The sequence below is a fragment of the Melanotaenia boesemani genome, chromosome 3 (genome assembly GCF_017639745.1).
Source record: "Melanotaenia boesemani isolate fMelBoe1 chromosome 3, fMelBoe1.pri, whole genome shotgun sequence".
Lineage (NCBI taxonomy): Eukaryota > Metazoa > Chordata > Actinopteri > Atheriniformes > Melanotaeniidae > Melanotaenia > Melanotaenia boesemani.
The window spans coordinates 4,206,169-4,225,746 of NC_055684.1; the positions used below are offsets into that span (position 1 = coordinate 4,206,169).

At 39.3% G+C, this 19,578-nt stretch overlaps 1 protein-coding gene and 1 long non-coding RNA gene across 4 annotated transcripts in view; one reads left to right on the forward strand and one right to left on the reverse strand.

Moving 5' to 3' along the window:
• Positions 1 to 19,578, forward strand: part of LOC121637452 (contactin-4-like) — a 229,672-nt gene that overhangs the window by 136,953 nt on the left and 73,141 nt on the right. For all 3 annotated transcript variants that reach the window (XM_041981642.1, XM_041981641.1, XM_041981644.1), the window contains exons 6-9: positions 3,451 to 3,654; positions 10,367 to 10,469; positions 11,471 to 11,655; positions 15,817 to 15,956. In XM_041981642.1, coding sequence (XP_041837576.1) covers positions 3,451 to 3,654; positions 10,367 to 10,469; positions 11,471 to 11,655; positions 15,817 to 15,956 — 632 coding nt within the window. The remainder of the gene's footprint in view (positions 1 to 3,450; positions 3,655 to 10,366; positions 10,470 to 11,470; positions 11,656 to 15,816; positions 15,957 to 19,578) is intronic.
• LOC121637471 lies at positions 1,582 to 18,426 on the reverse strand. Its single transcript, XR_006009849.1, has 3 exons — positions 18,416 to 18,426; positions 5,226 to 5,232; positions 1,582 to 1,667 (listed from the first exon to the last, which is right to left on the reverse strand). It is a non-coding gene; the product is annotated as an uncharacterized LOC121637471 (long non-coding RNA).

The following is a 19,578-nucleotide window of genomic DNA, read 5'->3' on the forward strand; positions in this document are numbered from 1 at the left end:
CTCTAGGGACGTTGAATGGTTCCGGCTGGTATAGTTGGACTCACCTCGACGCACGGCTTGGGCTCTGGAACCACTGTCCTTGAGAGGGGCTGGACCCTCTTATATTCTGGAGTTGCTCCCGGTGAGAGGCGCCGAGCAGGTGTGGGCATCCTCTTTGCCCCCCGACTTGGAGTCTGTACGTTGGGGTTTACCCCGGTGGTAGCCTCCCTCCACCTTCGGGTGGGGGACGGGTCCTGACTGTTGTTTGTTCTTATGCCCCAAATAGCAGTTCAGAGTACCCACCCTTTTTGGAATCCTTGGAGGGGGTGTTGGAGAGCACTCCTTCCGCGGACTCCCTCGTTCTGCTGGAGGGCTTCAATGCTCACATGGGCAATGACAGTGAGACCTGGAGGGGCGTGATTGGGAGGAACGCCCCCCTAATCTAAGTCCAAGTGGTGTTTTGTTGTTGGACATCTGTGCTTGTCATGGACTGTCCATAACGAACACCTTGTTTAGACATAAGAGTGCCCACATGTGCACTTCGCACCAGGACACTCTAGGCCGCAGTTCGATGATGCCGTCAAGCTGAAGAAGGAGTGCTATCGGGCCTTTTTGGCCTGTGGGACTCCAGAGGCAGCTGATGGGTATCGGCAGGTTAAGCAGAACGCAGCTGAAGAGATAGGGTGAGAAGCTCGGTGATCCGGGAGGGGCTCAGAGTAGAGCCGCTGCTCCTTCACATCAAGAGGAGCTAGATGAGGTGGCTCGGGCATCTGGTTAGGATGCCTCCAGGACACCTCCCTGGTGAAGTCTTCCGGGCACGTCCCACCTGAAAGAGGCCCAAAGGAAGACCCAGGACGCGCTGGACGGACTATATCTCTCGGCTGGCCTGGGAACGCCTCGGGATCCCTCCGGATGAGCTGGTGAATGTGGCCGAGGAGAGGGAGGTCCTGGTTCCCTGCTTAGGCAGCTACCCCTGCGACCCGACTCCGGATAAGTGGCAGAAAATGGATGGATGGATGGACCCCTTACCATGTACTATAAGGGGTGAAAGTAAGCCGGTACGGTCCAGTACTGCGGACCACTAAAAGATTCACTAGCAGTATGCAGTACCAGGAAGATGGGAGAGTAGCTGCCTGCTATAAAGGCCAGAACCAGTCACGACTGCACTCTGGGTAAGACAATGGATCCACAACATGAAGTTTTGAAAACTACTTTGTGTTTAAAAATTCCTTCGTTCCGAATTGTTTCTGAACTGTTAGTGATGTTTTTAGTCCATACTGGACAGAGCTTTGACTGGGCATCTCCCTCTCTTCCTCAAGGCTCTTGCCCTGCTCCCCTCTCCACCCCCTCGGAGAGAACCCGGTGGCCTCCTCTGTGCCCAGCCTTCGAAACGTGAACCACACATTATGTCTTTACGTTCGTTGCTGAATGCTCTGATTAAGATCAGTAGGAGAGTAAGCAGTTGTGTTCTATGTTAGTTTTATTTTTCTTCTTTTTCAATTTTTTTTTTCAATTTTTTTTCAATTTTTATTTTTCCTTTTTCAATTTTAACGACCCAGAACAAAAGTGTTTAACGACCGGAGATTTCACATGCACATCGCAAACACAGCGATTGCTGTGGGGATCGGTGCGTTTGATTTAATGCACTGGGACATTTTCTACAATTGGTCGACAGACGTCAAGAGACGCTGCTTGTGACGGAACAGGAGGAACAATAAATTACACCACATTCTTCTGGTTGGCTAAAACACTTTCAACAAAATTGAAATATCTTCCAGTTATCATCTACAGACATTTTCAATGAAAAAGTTTTTTCTCGTGACTTCATGAGCTGTTCTTAGAGACTTGTAGTCTTGTACCAGTTAAAATTAATAGTTTAACATCTTGTCAAGTGTTTCAATTTTTCCCTACACCACAGGCCTACATGTAGCCTACAGTAAAATATTCCAATGTTTTTATTTGTTTTAGTTTTGAGTTTGTTATTCTAAAATGCAAGAAGTGAGAGACCAAGATAAAAGTTTTGGAAACAATACCGGCAAGAATTAAAAACAATTTTCACCCCTGTATACTATGCAATGAAGAATTGGTCTCTGCTGGCCAAGGCCAATGAGGAGAACATCAATGTTTGCAACAAGCACCATGGATGAGCCATGTTCCTGCGGGATAAAGTTATTTGTACAAAATAAAGAGAATGAATCCTGTAAGATAAAGAAGAGTCTAACTTATGTTAAATACAATAGAAGTTAAGCTATGCTATGGTGCTGGTTTGTGTCCCTTGCTGTTAAAGTTTTAAATAAATCAAACAAATTATAAAATCAATTGATTATTATTTTTTTTTTTTTTATCAAGTGTGAAAAAGTACATTTGAGGTCTCCGGGGCCTTTCAATGCACACCCAGCAGCACATATGCATGGCTTAAAGGAGAATGATGAATTCTTTGAAACTGGGCCAGTGATGAGCCCTGACCTGAATCCTGTTAAAACCTCTGTCACTCCTGCAACCTTAAAAGACCACGTAGACCTAGAAGTGGAGAATTTCTAAGACAAAAAAAAAAAAGAAAGAAAGAAATGTGAAAAATGTGTGGACGTCTGTCTCCAGATGAAATTCTCCTTTAATTCATTTAGATGAAGATCTAGCCTTTGGTTCTTCTTCCTAAATCATAATCATAGCAAAAAAGAAAAAAAAAACTGTAGTGTGTTACATAAGATACACCCTAGCAACACATCTACTGTGTGTCTTACGTGTGTCTTACAATGAATGATCTAGAAGAAGCCCTGAAACCTGAAGTGTCTGAATAAAAATGAAATTCCAGTAGACCCCGAGTGTGTGCCTTATTTCTTAACATCTTTAAAAAATCTTTGGTAGTAAAGTATACAGGTGCAGGTACTCAGAGAATTTTATATGCTCAAGTTATCTGGAGTACTTTCAGTTTTTGGGATTTAAATTCTTTACATCCTTCATTTTTTTTAAATTTCTTTTATAGTTTGGATGATTTATAACAACATTCTAGTTATAAAGAAATAATGAGGTTAATTATTCATTTCTGAAAACATTGTGATTTATGTAACTAAAGTCCAGAACCAACAAAAACTGAATGTATATTGGTATATTTAAATTGTACTTATTATGTTTATTAGAAATTATTTCTTGCAAATAATCACAGCTGAACATTAATCAGTATTGTCAAAACAAGCCTGAGTGTCTCTTAAATCCCTTAATACATATATATACCTCATCCACATAAAAATGTGGTAATATGAAGTGAGAACAAATAATTATATTCATTTGCAACCTCTCTCAGAGCCCATCTTCAATTTTCACCCTAGCTGATCTAATTTAGTCATCATTTTCACTACTAAGATGATATCAGGAGCTTATTTTAATCCTCCGATATCTCAGTTCTCGTCATCATCTTTCTTGACACCTTCCCTCATTTAAATGAACAAATCTTTTTCTTTTTTTTATTCACAGATCTGGTATTTTCCTGGATCTTTAATGAGTACCCGACATTTGTAAAGCAGGACACCCGCCGCTTCATCTCCCAGGAGACGGGGAATCTGTACATTGCCAAAGTGGAGCCCTCAGATGTTGGTAATTACACCTGCGTGGTGACCAACACCGTCACGAAGACCCGTGTCCAGGGTCCACCCACTCCACTAGTGCTCCGCAGTGACGGTGAGCACAGTTTATTTACTTTGTGTCAACACAGTAACTTCAAGTCTTTATACAAGCAATTTCCTAAAGTTGATTTAAAATGTTTTATATTAATATATTATTATAATTCATATAACAGTACATGAAATATGTGAAGACTTGTATTTTGTGGCCGATGTATAAAAAACACCTAACACTCTTGCATACCAGCACATCTTACATCTCTCCACAAAAGCCCTGCTTTCGAGTCTCCTTTTACTCTGCTTTTTATTTTCACATTTCCAACTGAGGGGATCTAAAATAGGACACGTAGTCTTAAAAGAACACAAATTAAATTCACTTTTTTTCTTCTTCTTTTCTTTGCTAATGCACACTAAAGAAAAGGTCATTGTCAACAGGGAGTCTAGTTGTAGGCTTCCATGCCAGAAGGGTATTTTTATCATGTCTAAATTAATGCAGAATAAAATGTTCTGAAGAAGTGGATTTTTGTTTCATTAATTACAGCTTATTTGAATCTGATATAACAAAATAACCCTTCAACAATAAACATTACCTCTTATTTACTAGTATTTTAGGGCCTTACTAAAAATAATATTTATACAACTTATTTATTACCCAAATATTGAGTAGTTATAGGCATTTACAACATTAGCACCATTGTTGTCAACAATTACAATTACTTCTTGCATTGTTCTAAAATTATGTAAAGCTAAACACTCTCAGAGAACTTTTGAGGACATCATGATATTCTGTATGATTATAGAGATGAAGAAAAGGAAATTTAGAGCAGGAACAGCATGGGCGGTTGCCCAGGGCAGCTTCGTCCTGAGGCTGGTATGAGTCATCAAGACAAAAGACTTTTTTTGTCACATTCTCATGAGAGCTGACATGCTCAGTCCAATTTGTTAGCTTGACGATACTGTCCAGACAGTTGACTGTACAAATTAGATGGAGCCAGTCACTATGACATCACCCTTTATTTTCTGGGCTGTTTGTTTGAATATTTGTACTTGTCTTTGCGAACTTCAAGTGTTTGGAGTATTTGGACAGATGTCAGAGAATCTCACTGTCAAGTTTAACATGTTTTATTTACCCATCTGTTAAGACAGGAAGGAAGGCTAAGCTATCAGATAATGCTAGCATTAGCTAGGTTAGCCTCGTCCATCGGTAATTGTCCTAAATTGTGATATAAATGTCAATTTTTCTCCCATCATTAAAATACTGAAGATAAACCATTAACCCTTTTATGAAATATAAATTTGTTTTCAAATTATAAATAGATTTTCTAATGCAATTTGTTTTCTAATTTTGTTAATATGTTTTTAATATGTAACTGTGTTTTGCACCGTACTTTAACAATGGAAGAAAACATGTGCATTAATATCGCAGCCAGAAATGGTTTGACGGAAATTTGTGACACTAGGCATTAAAACTATTTCATTTCCCATTTATTATTAATTTTATTATTAAAGCAATATATTCCTTTTCCAAACACATAAAGTTTTTGTACAAAGTTTTAGTCAATAAATATATATAAAATATATAGTCAATACCAGCCTGAATTTTACTTGAAAATCAGTGGTTCATTCTACAGATTTTCTTTAAATGACTTAAGTGTTGATTTTTGTTAAAGCATCATTAAAAGCATCAGATATATTAATTAACCTCTTTGTGATGTTTAACTAGCTAACAAAAACAGAAAAAGGTGATCAGCAGCAGCTGTGGAGCATAATGCCAATACCTACAGCTTAGTCACACATTTGACCATATTTTAGTGTGGTTATGTTGTAAGAACTTCCCATTTCGTACGATATTAATAAAATTATCATGTTTACTTGCAATTTAACATCTAGTTTTGGTCAGACTAATATATTAATTAACTTACACTGACACTGATAAATAAATTGATTCAGAATTTATAAATAGCATAACATGACCATACCAGTATTTTTCAGATATAATAGTGGCAAGTATTTAATTCTTGGACTTGATCTCTGACACTTGAATTCTACATTGATCTTTGGTCTGTGGTCTTTGGTCCAGACAGCAGAAATCAGCAGAGCTACGTCAGCATGAGAGCTACATTCATAAAACATTCATTTCATGGCACTTATGGTGGGAGAGATAGGCATCGTGATAGATGAGTGGGGGGTTGGCTCTGGCATCTTCATGTGTTACTCTGTTCTGCTGACAAATTTGTTGTATTGAGTGAAATGACTTGGCCAGTTTCTGCTGTTAGTGCTGTATGTCTGTGTGTGTTCAGGTTTATCACGTTTAAATAAAAGATTTAGACTTAGTCCATTAATGCAGTCCCAGACCAGGACAGAGTACCAGGGTAAGCAGTTGATCGCTGTGGGTGGGCTTTATTTATCAAATGCATTTTGACATTATAAGAGGACATTCATTCATTCGCTGTACCGCTTTGTCCATTACGGGTCACATTTCAGCAGATGAGAGACAGGTACACCCTGGACGGCTCACCAGTCCATCGCAGTGCCGACACAGATAGCCTGAGGGTTGCCGGTTCAATCCTCGGCTTGTCAAGCTCATGTCAAGGTGTCCCTGAGCAAGACACCGAACCCTTAATTACTCCTGATGGGTCGTGGTTGGCACCTGGCATGGCAGCTTCCGCCATCAGTGTGTGAATGTGTGTGTGAATGGGTGAATGTGGTGTATAATGTAACGCACTGTATAAATACAGACCTTTTATCAAAATAAGCACCCCTGCCAATAACGGCTTGATGGTTTTTACAGCAGGTTACTTATTCTGGCACAACACCTGTTAGAGTAGGACCATGTCTGATCCTCAGAATGAGCGAAGCTGCTGCTGGCTGATCAGCTCTGGCTAACAGTCAAACATTAATGGTGTCTGTATAGACTGGAGACACAACAATGAAAAATATTCATATTTTACTGTGACATATTTATTAAAACCAAACCAGACTTAAGCAACATTATTAACTGTGTGTTTGTGTGTAATAAAAATAAAAAGATAAATAAATAAACAAATGCTGAAGCCAGACCAGTTGTGGCTTGTTACCCCTGAACGAACGTCCTGCCTCGGTGCAATGACTAACTGTCTTAAACTATAGCGATTATAGATTCTTCCATAATCGAGCAGCCCTAGCTTGTATAACTTACCAACTCTGCACTGATGAAAAGGGGACAAAAAAGATTTCATTTTGTAACCTTTTCATCAAATTAGTCAGTATTTTCATTTCTGAAACGACATTTAAACAACAGATATTTTAAACCTGGGCCACATTCTTCAGCTGTATCCAATGACCTAAAACAATGAATTCATTTCCCACAATGCCCTCTGCTTAACGGGGAACGATCGACCAAATAAGCCTACATTCACATGAATGTTGTTGCATTCAAGACGCTTTCATTTGTAAGCATTTTTAAAGATATTAAAAGATCAAATGAATTTGTGATGAAATTTTGTTATCAAGAATAACTAAACAAAATTATGAAATTAGTTGTTTTTAAAAGTGTTAACTGTCAGCACAAAGTAATAATACATTTCTTGTAAATAAGACTACAGTTAACTTGTATAAAATGGAAGATCCTTTTCAAATGTTGAAGAGGGAGCAGCAGTTTCCTCACGCCAGTCTGGTTACTGGTTAGCAGGAAAGCAGGAGTGTGATATTATACAACATTCTTGTCTTATTGTGTGAATTAAAGATAGCAATTCACAGAAATGTATTTATATGTGCTTACAGCTTCATGTCTTGTGTTATTGATATTAATATACTCCATATAAATAGTACAGTGAGTCTATGTTTACAATGAAGTCTTAGCGTTATAATCTGGTATATTAGACGTATGCTTTTCTAACCTGTTAAAATCACAAAATCCTCTTCTGATTATATTCACACCCACAGCTCTACCATCCGAATGAATTACAAACATTTCTTTCAATTTAAGTCAAGCAAGATTTTTTTCTAAAGCCATTTAGGATTTTCCAGACCTCTTCCCCTCCCTGGCATCTGCACTTTCTCTTCTTTTTGTCATACCGTTTACTTCACAGCAGGAAGCTCAGCAGACACACATCAGCTCCTCCTCACCAGGCCGAGGGGGTTCAGGTGAAGGTGGGCACATTAAACAGGTGTCCCTTACAAAAGGTTATAGCAGAGACAATTACCTGTTCACTTCCACCTGTCTGCTTTAACATGGCTGATAGTAATGTGCTTACAATCCACTATGAGACAGTTGTGATAAGGATCTGAATGAGCTTTCACAGTCATTCAGGAAGCCATCCTGATAACACATGTCTCACCAATTCAACAAGATGAAATTGGGCTGTTTCCTCCATCTCCAGAGCTATTTGTGCGACATAGTCCTGAATTACAGCAATGGAGGAAAAGCTATTGGATGAGAGTGGCTTAAAACGTTGTGTCATGTTCCCATCTGACTATCAGCAGAGCTAGGAGGAATAAGCAGGCACCCTGTTGCAAACAGATTGATTTATTTCACTGCTTTCGTCCACCTTCTAGTACCAGGTTAGACCTCCTTTTTCCTCCAGAACTGCCTTCATTCTTGGTGTGATAGGTGGAAGCAGCTAGTGAAAACCTTCCTCAGGTTTTCTCCATATTGACATGACAGCATCACACAGTTGCTGCAGGTTTGTCGGCTGCATCCATGATGAGAATCTCCCGTTCCACCACATCCCAAAGCTGCTCTACTGGACTGAGATCTGGTGGCTGTGAAGGCCGTTGGAGTCCAGTGAACTCATCGTCATGTTCTAGAAAGCAGGTGGAGATGATCTGAACTTTGTGACATGGTGCATTATCCTGCTGGAAGTAGCATCAGAAGATGCTCCACTGTGGTCATAAAGGGATGGACATGGTCAGCAACAATACTCAGGTAGGCTGTGCTGGTTAAACCAGGCCACGTTGGTACTAAGGGGCCCAAAGTGGACCAAGAAAATCTCCCCCCACCATTACACCAGCAGCAGCCTGAAGCGTTGATCCAAAGCAGGATGGATCCATGTTTTCATGATGTTTCCAGCAGATTCTGAGTCTAGCATCTGAATGTGGAGCTAAATGGAGACTCATCACACCAGCAACGTTTCACCATCTTCTATTGTCCAGTGTTGGTGAGTGTGTGTGAATTGTAGCCTCAGTTTCCTGTTCTTAGCTGACAGGAGGCACCCGGTGTGTCTTCTGCTGCTGTAGTCCATCTGCTTCAAGGCTGAACATGTTGTGTGTTCAGAGATGATGTTCTGCAGATCTTGGTTGGAACCAGTGCTGATTGGACTTCCTGTTGTCTTTCTATCATCTCCACCAGTCTGCCAATTCTCCTCTGACCTCTGACATCAACAAGACATTGTGGTCCAGACAACTGCTGCTCGCTGGATATTTTCTCTTCTTCAGACCATTCTCTGTAAACTCTAGAGATGGTTGTGAGTGGAACTCCCAGTAAATACTCAGACTTACAACCATGCCACGTTAAAAGTCACTTAAATTTCCTTTCTTCTTCATTCTGATGCTCAGGTGGAACTTCAGCAAGTCGTCCTGACCATTTCTACATAAATAAATGTGACAAGTTGCTGCCATATGATTGGTTAATTCTGTTATAAAAGCTGTTGAACAGGTCGAACAGGTGGTCGCATCATTTAGGAAAAGAAATTAAATACATGTTTTATTCTCAGTCGTAACAAACACTTACATCCAGATTTATAAAGAAGACTTCACCATAGCTTAACCACCTCATCTATGTGTCCATCTTCCTTTTCAATGGGAGAATTTTATATGCGGGTGGCACAGGGGTGTGGTGGTTAGCACCGCAGCCTCGCAGCAAGAAGGTCACTGGATCGAATCTCGGCTGGGGGGAGGTTCGAACCTTGAGGGCGGCCTTTGCATGTTCTCCCCGGGTATGTGTGGGTTCTCCCCAGGTACTCCGGCCTCTTCCCACCATCCAAAGACATGCTTGTTAGTTAGTTAGTTGTTGGTTAGGTTAGGTTAGGTTACGTTAGGTTAGGTTAGGTTAAGTTAGGTTAGGTTGTTAGGTTACTCTAAATTCTCCCATGGAGCGAGTGTGAATGGTTGTTTGTCCCTTATGTGCTGGCCCTGCGGTGGACTGATGACCTGTCCAGGATGTACCCTGGGTCTCACCTGTTAATGCTGCGATAGACTCCAGCTTAGCCGCGACCCGTAAGGGACCAAGTGGTACAGAGAGAATGAATGAATTTTATATGCACAGCAGCAATGAAATAATCTGCCTGAGAGTCGTCGCTGACAGTGAATAGGATGCTTTGTAGACACTGTGGGAATACTCAGGGGGATTTTATGGGCCCTATTTCCTTGTTAATAGCTGTTTGCACTACAACAAGATGAAACTTATCTGGATGTAGAAGTTCAAACCATTTACGAAGTCTCAAAACTGTTTTTGGTCATTGAACATAAGTGTGTGTCAGCTGCACTGCGCTGTTTTGGCGTGTTTCTCTCATTATTTTGAGCAGGACAGCATCCTCTGACAGCGCTGCGAGGACGGTGAGTTTCTGCTGCTCACATCGCACAGCGCTGGAAGCTGAAAGAAAACTTTCTTCTCTAAGAACAAACAGAACCGTAGCAGAAAGAGGTTTTCAGTAGCTAATATATGACAGCAGAAACCACAGCTAGTTCAGTGGGTTTATTCTCCCAGAACTGTTAAACTTGAATGAAGGAATACTTCTTCTTTCTCCATCTTATTCAGCTAACACTGACTCTCCTTTGCATGTCTCTTTTAGGTGTGATGGGTGAATACGAGCCAAAGATTGAAGTTCAGTTTCCAGAGGTTGTTCATGTTGCCAAAGGATCCACCGTAAAGCTGGAATGCTTTGCTCTAGGAAAGTAAGTCTTCTCTGCTTAGAAGCGTTTAAAGAAAAATAAATGTTGCTCGGAAAGAGCTGGGATATTTTTTTCATGTGTTTTACCACTTTGCTGCAATTCCTGTGTGTTTCAAGCTTGGCTGCACATCTGAGAAATTAGAGGGCGGATGTTGTGGTGTAGGAATATTCAGTACAAGAAATATATTTTTTTTTTAACTGTTCGCTGAAGCCCAGAGTTCAAAACTGGGTAAAAAGCCTTAAGTTAGAGGAATGCATGTGTGTGTTTGCAAAGAAACTGAACAAAGGTTAGAAGCTTACTGCAAACTTCCACACAGAACAACTAAGCGGAGCAATGAGGAAAAGATTTCTTTTTTTTTTTTTTTTGTCATCAAACATGTAGAGTGCCCTAAATTTTAGATCTGATATCTAATTTATGTAGGATGGAGTATGATTGTAGGTTCATTAAGCTTATTTTAATTTAATTTCTCAGAAAAAAAATACTGACTTTAACAATAATAATTGTCTCGTATGCTTGCATTGGATGAAATAATCAGAAGTGGCTGGTTTTTATTTTGCATAAAATGTCCATCTCTCACTAATTGTAGGAGCTCATATCAAGGCCATCTATAATTTCACTCCTGTCCTGTCAAAGCACTTTCAGATCAAGACTACTGGAGCCCTAAAATCCTTCAACCTCTCAACACTTATTGTTGTAAATTTGCGACAAACCACTTCTTTTTTTTATTTAATCTATTTTTATCAAATCTATTTATTTATTTTCTTTAATTTACTTATTTATGTATTTATTTCATACAATTTATAAATGCCTGAATGAATGAATGATTAATCCTGGGAATAATTGGGTTAATCCTGGGAATGATTGGGTTAATCCTGGGAATAATTGGGTTAATCCTGGGAATGATTGGGTTAATCCTGGGAATAATTGGGTTTTTAATAGTTAAAATTTAACTCTTGATTCTTCTTTATTTCCATGAAAACAAACAAAACTGTCTCTTCTCCCAGCCCTGCTCCCACTATAAACTGGATGAGAGTAGACGGTGTGCCCTTCCCCAGGAAAGTGGACAACAGAAAGGCCAGTGCCGTCCTGGAAATCCCATATTTCCAGCAGGAGGATGCCGGCACGTATGAGTGTGTTGCTGAGAACTCCAGGGGCATGAACACGGTGAAAGGAAAGCTGTCTTTCTACGGTAGGTGATCCTGTCATGCATGAATATTTGACCGCCATGCGGCACATCTGTCAAACCCACTCAGACTGAGAGGCAGAGATGGCAGACACAACCATTCTTACGAAGCAGTTGGTTGAGATCAGCAGAGGCTTGTGTGGCACACAGGAGAAGGGAGGTTCTTTTTAACAGCACATCAAAATGATTAAAGGCTGTCAGCCATGATGCCTCTAATATTTTGATCCAGATTAAAGGAGTGATGCGGATGAAGCTGAGCCCTTGGATGTGACCTTGTTGGTGAGCCTTGCATCCGGCTCCACCAGATGGCATCATGATTGACATCCTACTTGACTGAAGATCAAAGTCATTAAATGTACTATACATAGAGCGGTGACACGTACGTCAGGGCATAATCTGCACAGCCGCATGTTGCTCCATGAGGACAGGGTTAGGATATTCTCTTATTGTTACAGCATTTCCACAAAATTTAGATGATACAAGTCAGTACGAGCATTTATTTCCACAATTATACAAGGCAAAAATCAGTATTTAATATAATACTAACCCGAGGAGGAAAGTACACTAACATGTAATTCATGATGTGTCATGCTTTAAGTCAAGTTAAATTTTAAAGGTATTTGTATTTTATTTCCCATAAGGGACAAGAATTACATTTATTTATGCCCTCTAATAGCCCTCTCCACTTATGTACAGAAAATAAAAACCATTAAAATAAAAAAAGATAAATAAAAACAGTAAAATGGAATCAAACAGTAATTAAAGTACAAATTTGAAATATGAAAACAGCCAATTTTAAGGAAATATATTATGGTAATTAGGATGCGAAATGAACTGCACATACAAAAAACCTGAACTAGTGTCTGTTTTTATTTTATTAATAAATAAATAAATAAAATTATTTATTATTTAAATTTGCATGTCCTGCTGAGGCAGGAAACGTGATCTATTTTTTAAATTTTTTTTTCTGTACACTGGCCTTGAAGTGGCGATGCAACCAGCGAAATGGTGTCCATTAATATGACTGTGATGTTAACCATGTGGTTTCTAGTCCCAAGCAATTAATGTTTTGTAGCCTAAACCCAGTGGGTTAGAGAGAAGAGTCTTGTTGTATAACGTGGTCTCATTGTTCTACCTGAACATCACCCAGAGATGAAAAACGGTGTCTGAATGTAGACCTGGGTTAGGGTTAAACTGTTGAAGTTGCTGTGCGGAATGTCCCGCCTCTTATCGAAAACGCTGAAGAATCGCATCAGCTCTGATCTGGAAACACTCGAGAGGGTCTTGATTGAGAAAGGAAGAACTGTCCCACATGGTCGTGTAGTTCTATGGGTTGTTTAAAGGGGCATGAACAAACCAGCTACAAGGTTTATGGATTGAAGGATATTTTGTGAACGAGGCTTATAATTCTTTGTGACCGTTGTCAATATAGTCAGGAATAAATGAGGAAGACTGGCCCCTTATATTTGTATTTCCAGGGTTTTTTGAACACGATAGTTTCTTTCTGACAAACTGTGTCAGGTCATTAACTTTAGCTTTGAACAGTCCTTGGATTTCCCCATGTGGTCCTCTTTTCTGTCAGATATTCTGCCCTTCCGGTCATGCTGTGTCAGCTGTCAGAAATAACTCATTTGAGGCATTAAACAATTTGCCATTATTTACAACAGCGTGGATGCTCACAGCCTCAGCAGACTGGTGCGCTGTGATCCACCAAGGCCTAATTTATCCTTCTGAGCTCACTCCCCTCTCTCATTTTTGATCTCTTTTGTCAGTCTCTCTCCCTCTCTCTCGCCTGCAGCCAGGTGATAAAAATCAGTAAGCTTATTTTGCACTCCCTTTGAATTAAGCCATTGAGACATTCGTCAGCAGTGTACGCCAATGGGCATGATCGATAAGGCTGCCTCTTGTACACCTAAGCATGCCACAGTAGAAGAAGAGCTGTGCTTTGTGTTAAACAGGAAGACATCAAGGTGTTACTTTCTGCTTGCGCTGTGGTCACTGTTGAAAGCATTGTCATACTTTACTTTTGACACCGTCAGTGTAGTAAGATAGTACTTTAATATAACTACATAGAAAGACAATGCTCTTTTGTCGTATGATATAACCGCCATCTTTCTTCTTGTCATAATTTGGGTTTTTTTGCCAGTTTTTAACTACAACAAAGAATAACCCAAAGAAACTAAAAGCTTGGAGAGAAACTGCCATTTGCTCCCTTGTTGATGTCGATTTCACTCAGAGGTAAAGTAAAAACAAAGCTGACTACTTAGTTTGCTCTTTCGTCTTCATCTGTGTTTCTGCAGACTTTACAGCTGCATTATCTCACAGTGATTTCCCTGATAAGGCAAATTCCCATCTTCCCTCCGCTTTAGCCTCTTGACGTTTGGCCTGATTGTATGCTCGCTCAGCCTGGTGCAGCTTGAGATGGGCTGACTGTTCTCATTTTGGTGATCTTTGACTGAGAGTCGATACGTTTGCAGAAGGTGAGGGATGGAGCGAGTCATGCTGACAGTGAGGACAGATCAAACAATGACGGCGAAGTGGTCTTGGAATGGCACGAGAGGCGGGACGGCTCGGCTCAGATGGGGAATTGGAGTATAATAACTAGTGAAGGAGAAGTCTATAAAGGAACTGCATAATACAATCTGTCCCACAGACATCTTGCTTAATGATTAAAAAGCTAGCATTAATGTAAAAATGTCTGCATGCAGGTACATTTTAATTTGTTTAAATATCTGAAGAATAAAGCTACAGTAAAGAGAAAAGCAGAGTAGATGTTATGTCACAGTTTTGAAACTCAGCTCTGCAGCAGGATAAATAAAAGATTTGTCTTTCAGCCCCTTCTAGTCAAAGGAAATGGCAACTCTTTCAGGGTTTGCACAAGTGGCAGCAGGGCAGCCTCTGTACAAGTGAAATGTTAACAGCCTCGTCTAACCTTGTGTGGCCGCCTCATCTGCCAGGGGGATCTCAGAGGCCTATAGTGCAGCACATGATGCACAAACACAAATAATTCTTTGATACTGAACAGATTTTGATGCTGAATCTGTGCAAGACTCCAACATAACCACACAAGACTGCACAAACCCCCCCTCTGGTAACTAGGTTCACCTCTTTTATGGGTCTTTGCTCTGTGTAACTTTACTCCCACGGACACAAACAGAGTTTTTACAACATGCAGAGGTTGTTTTGCACAAAGAGATGTACTTTTACAGCTGTCAGATTTCTCGCTGTGTTACACTGCTTCACTCAAAAGCAAAATGCTGTATAGTGCAAGGAAATTAGTGCAGGATGTTGGTGAAATGCCTTCACAGTCCTTGAGACAACATGGCATTACGTAAGTTCTGTGGGATAAAAAGTGCACCAAGCCGTTGGTTTTGTCCGGCCACCGGCCTTGTGTGAGATAGGATGATGGTGGCTTGACAAATCAAGAGAAATGTGCAGAGCGTTACACACCAGAAGCTCTGGTTTTATGTACCTGTTATTTATTTATTTTTATTTTTTTTCATTAACTAGCCTTGAGTTACTTGCAAGAAACAGTAAGAATCAATTCTCATGCTGTATAATTATACCATCATTTACCGTAGAAAGAGTGTTTTTATGGCACCAGTAGGCACCTTAATGTGTATGGAGACAGTATTCATCACTTTAGTTCAGATATCACCCCACCAGGATGTTAAAAGAAACTCTAAAAATTCTAAAACTTACAAACTAAAAATGAATCAAAAGTGAAATAAATGTGACTCCAGGCCTGCACAGAGCACAGAGACTGAAAAAGGCTATATTAATCAACTAGAGTACTGCCTATACACACAGACTTTCAAGAGCAAAGTATTTGAAAATAGTCAGAAAACTTATTTTATTTTTATTTATTTGAGATGGTTTTATTTTTTTATATATATGTATTTTTTATTTACTCTTTTACTATTTAGTTTGTTTTTTGTACCAAGATTAAAAGATCTATCATTTGAGTTAAAGCAACATTAGATTTTTTTTTTATTTGTTTAGTTTTGTTTTGAGTTTTGTGTGTGTGTGTGTGTGTGTGTTTTCCAACCTTGAGTATTGGTATTTTTATAATATATTAAACTTGTAATTTCTTTCTAGTCATGATCTGTTATGTAGCCATGATTTTAAGTCAACAATCCCATGAATTAAGGCTTTCATCGTTTCCAGCTCCTCCTCATCTCATTGAGAAACCGGAAGACGTCCAGAGGCTCATTGATGACTCGTTGGTGTGGGAGTGTAAAGCCACCGGGAAGCCGAAACCGTCCTACAGGTGGATGAAAAATGGAGAAAACCTGGAATCTGCTGAGGTGAGATCAGCCAAATGACTTTACAACTGAAGTTAAAGCTCATCCTTCATGGCGAGGCTGACAAGCACAGCTTTGGCACAGATAAGCTATATTTTTAAAGCTTTACTGCGCTGTGCTTACTAATTACTTACTGTTATTGTCTTTTTCATCGCAGAAGCATATGATGTGATTTTCTAAAACAAAACATTATTTGGAAATAAACTGGACTGAAAGCACTGTGTGCTTGGCTGTGCTACAAGACTGAACTGTAAACAAGCCAAACACTTAATGGTAGTCTGGGATCACAATGATCTAGCAGCTCCGCTAATCTTCTGCTAAATCTCCCCCCAAAAGCAATTGTTAATCCTTTGTATTCACAAAGAAAAAGTACAAATCTCTGAACACAGTACAAAATATTTTAGTTTTACCTTTCCTGCCATTTGTGAATTACCATGATGAATGCTCCATCTTGCTTTGGCATTTAGAAAAATATTATTCCCTTGTTATTTATATAAAGTTATAATGTGCAAGCCTTTAACCAGGTTGTTTGGAAGATACTGATTTGACACTCGTGCACAGCTTGCCCCTGATAAATAAAGCTCCATTATGTTAATTTGCTTCATTATGCAAAGAAGGCAGCGAGCACACTGGAGGATATCGATCAGTACTCAAATATCCTACATGTGGTTAGAATAAACCCAGTCAGAAGTAACACTCCACACAAAGCATTTTTACATCAGAACAGATTTGGTTTGCTGTCAGTGAAGTGTAGTCAACAATCTGTTTAGCCAAGAGCAAACTACTTCATCAGCACCTTGTTGTAAGGAGCAAAAACAAAAACACAATCATTTGTTTCACATTTGTAGCTTTTTAGAAAGACTTAATATTCACTGACTTATGAGAAAATAGATTTTTCCCACCACTTTCTTGTTTTTCCTCATGTTATTGTGAACTAAATAAATTTCAATGGAATTTCGTTAAAATGGCAGAAAACTGCAAATGCACGGTGGATGTGAGAATAGCGAAAATGTGATTAAAGGTTACACTGCCTGCGTGGATGTTTGCACAGCAGATTTCCTCGTAACATACACATGATAAATGAATGTATTCAGAATGCACGGGGGCTGGATTAATCAGAAAAGGTGTTTCATTTTTTTTGAGATGTCGCCATTAACCAGGGTGGCCTAATGGGTGGACGAGGGAAAGGTCAGCCATGTTTGAAGTGGTGGGGAGAGGATGCAGCATTTGTTCTCATTTATTACCGTGAATCACTTCAGACCTTTCTGAGTGTGTAGTTCACTGGATTGTATCGTATGGGCTCAAGATAAAGTCATAAAGAATTTGCAGTTGTAAATAAATGTTTGCAGAGTTTGTATCTGTAAATCAAGGTTGTCACCCTGTAAAAACAATCTACCTGAAAAATGTGCAGAAAATAATTTACATGGTTGTAAAAAAGATTTGTATTTGTTAAAAAAAAGAAAAGTTCTTTTGCAAACACCCTATTTACAGATGCAAAGCACAAAACAGCTTACAGCAGTGCAGGAGGACAGGAAGCCATCTGCTCTCTGACTGGATGCTTTGTTTTGTTTTCACAAGGTGACAAGTTTGATTTAGAGATACAAGCAATTTGCAAATATTCATTTACAGCTGCAAAATCTTCATGACTTTATATTGAGCCCATAGTTTTGAAGCTGGGGGATTTCTGACTTTGAACAACAGTGTTAGAGCAATCACGCTGTCAGAATAAAAGTATAACAGTTCTTTGGGTTTCTAGTTTATGTTGAACCCTCTTGTTTTTTCTCAACTGCTTCTGCTTGATTTTTGTTTGTTTATTTTGCTATTATCACCTGGTGCTGAACACAGCCAAGGAAAAGAAAGATGCTGCTGTCAGCGTTGTCATAACATGAACCAGAATAAGTTCATTTAACTTATTAAAATCACACAGCAGCAATCAGTCTTCCATGTCTTCCTGCCTGTAGTCTTCCTACAGACCCAACAATCTTTGTACTTTACAGTAAAGTTCTGTGTTTACTTTCTGCTCAGCTTCATTTTTTGTTAAGCTCCAGAGCCATTGTCACTGCAGGACCTGAGTTTATGTTTTCTCATGCTAACTTCCACCCATGGCAATGTTAAAGCTCACTGTTGTCTACAACAGAGTTCTTCAACTTCAGGCTACTGTGCTGCAGGTTTTAGTTTTTCCCTGCTTGACACAGATCTCAACAACACCTTGTTCTCAGGTTCTGCACAAGTCGGTTAATGAGCTGTTAACTTTGGCCGGGTGCGTGACGGGTCCATTGTTTACTGGCAGTGAGCGAGCCGGGTTCAGTCCTGGCCAATCAGTGAGCCAGATTTTCTCATCTTTCTTGTTGGTCAGCAGTCATTAAGGGGGAATACCGCCCCCTAGCGAGCAGTTGTTATAGCTGTGTGAAATAATTGAGCTGGTTTGGTCCACTTGAGTAGAATGCAGTGTGAAAGCAAACCAAACTATTTGGAGTTCCCGCCCCAATGTAAGGGTAAAGGGTGTGAATGCACCCTTACATGGCATCTTCACTGTTTTTAAATCTCTGCTAAAAACCCACCTCTTCTCATTAGTTTTTAACCCAGCATAAGAGTAGATTTATTATTATTTTCATTTTTATATTTATCTTGTTATTTTATCATTTTATTTTTTGTCTTATTTTACATTTGTTTTATTCTTTTACACCACCAGATCTATTTTATGTCTTTAAAAAGGTTTTATGTATTCTTAGTGTTAAGCACTTTGCTCAGTACCTTCTGGTTTTTAAAGTCCTCTATACATTAATTTGGTTGGCTTCAGTTTGTAGTCATGATATTTTCCTTGTTTTATTTTTATGTTTTATATTTTATTACCCTCCTACATGAAATTACCTTTGATATGCTCTAAATCCTTTTCTTGAGAGTTTTCTTACCTGATCGGCTTCACTCTCCCCTCATTGTGACAATGACTTAGGTAGCTGTGCAATTAAAAGAAATGTTGACCGTGAAACAAGATTCAGTCTAGTTAGAGGACTGTGGGACCAACATACAGATGTCTTACTGTAGCACACTTGAACTGAAGTTTTTCCTCTTAAAAGTATGAAGCGAAACTCTTGAAATTGCAGGAGTGAATGGAGCCTTTTTCAGGGAGGTTTACTGCATCCTGCTTAGAAGTGGGGAGATGGTTGAAGCTTGCTGCTTTCAATGTACTTCGGACTCAAGTGGAGCAAGCAAGCTCAGCTTAAAGTTTTTGTTCTTGTCATTTTAAAACCACTTGTGAGCGTAGTTCATGCTTACAACAGTACTTCTCAGTCAAGGACATGTTGTGAATTGATGAAACATCTGTGGAAATACTGAGTAGATTTATCCTACAGTTCTGCTTTGGTGAGCATGAATAGTTTCTGATGTTAAGCCCTGTAGTGCCATTTTCCTTTTCTAATCAGTTAAAGATCAAACATATTGTATTTCATTTACTTTATTTTTTTTGTTTTTTACTTTTTCTAGATCACTGCATTTTAAAAGCAAAACAAGAACTTTTTTCCCTTAAACCTGGTTATTGATTGAAATTCTTGATTTACTTAAGAATTTTGCATCACTGACAAAAGCTCTCTGTAATTAGCTATTTGGGAGCTCATAGCTATAAAAT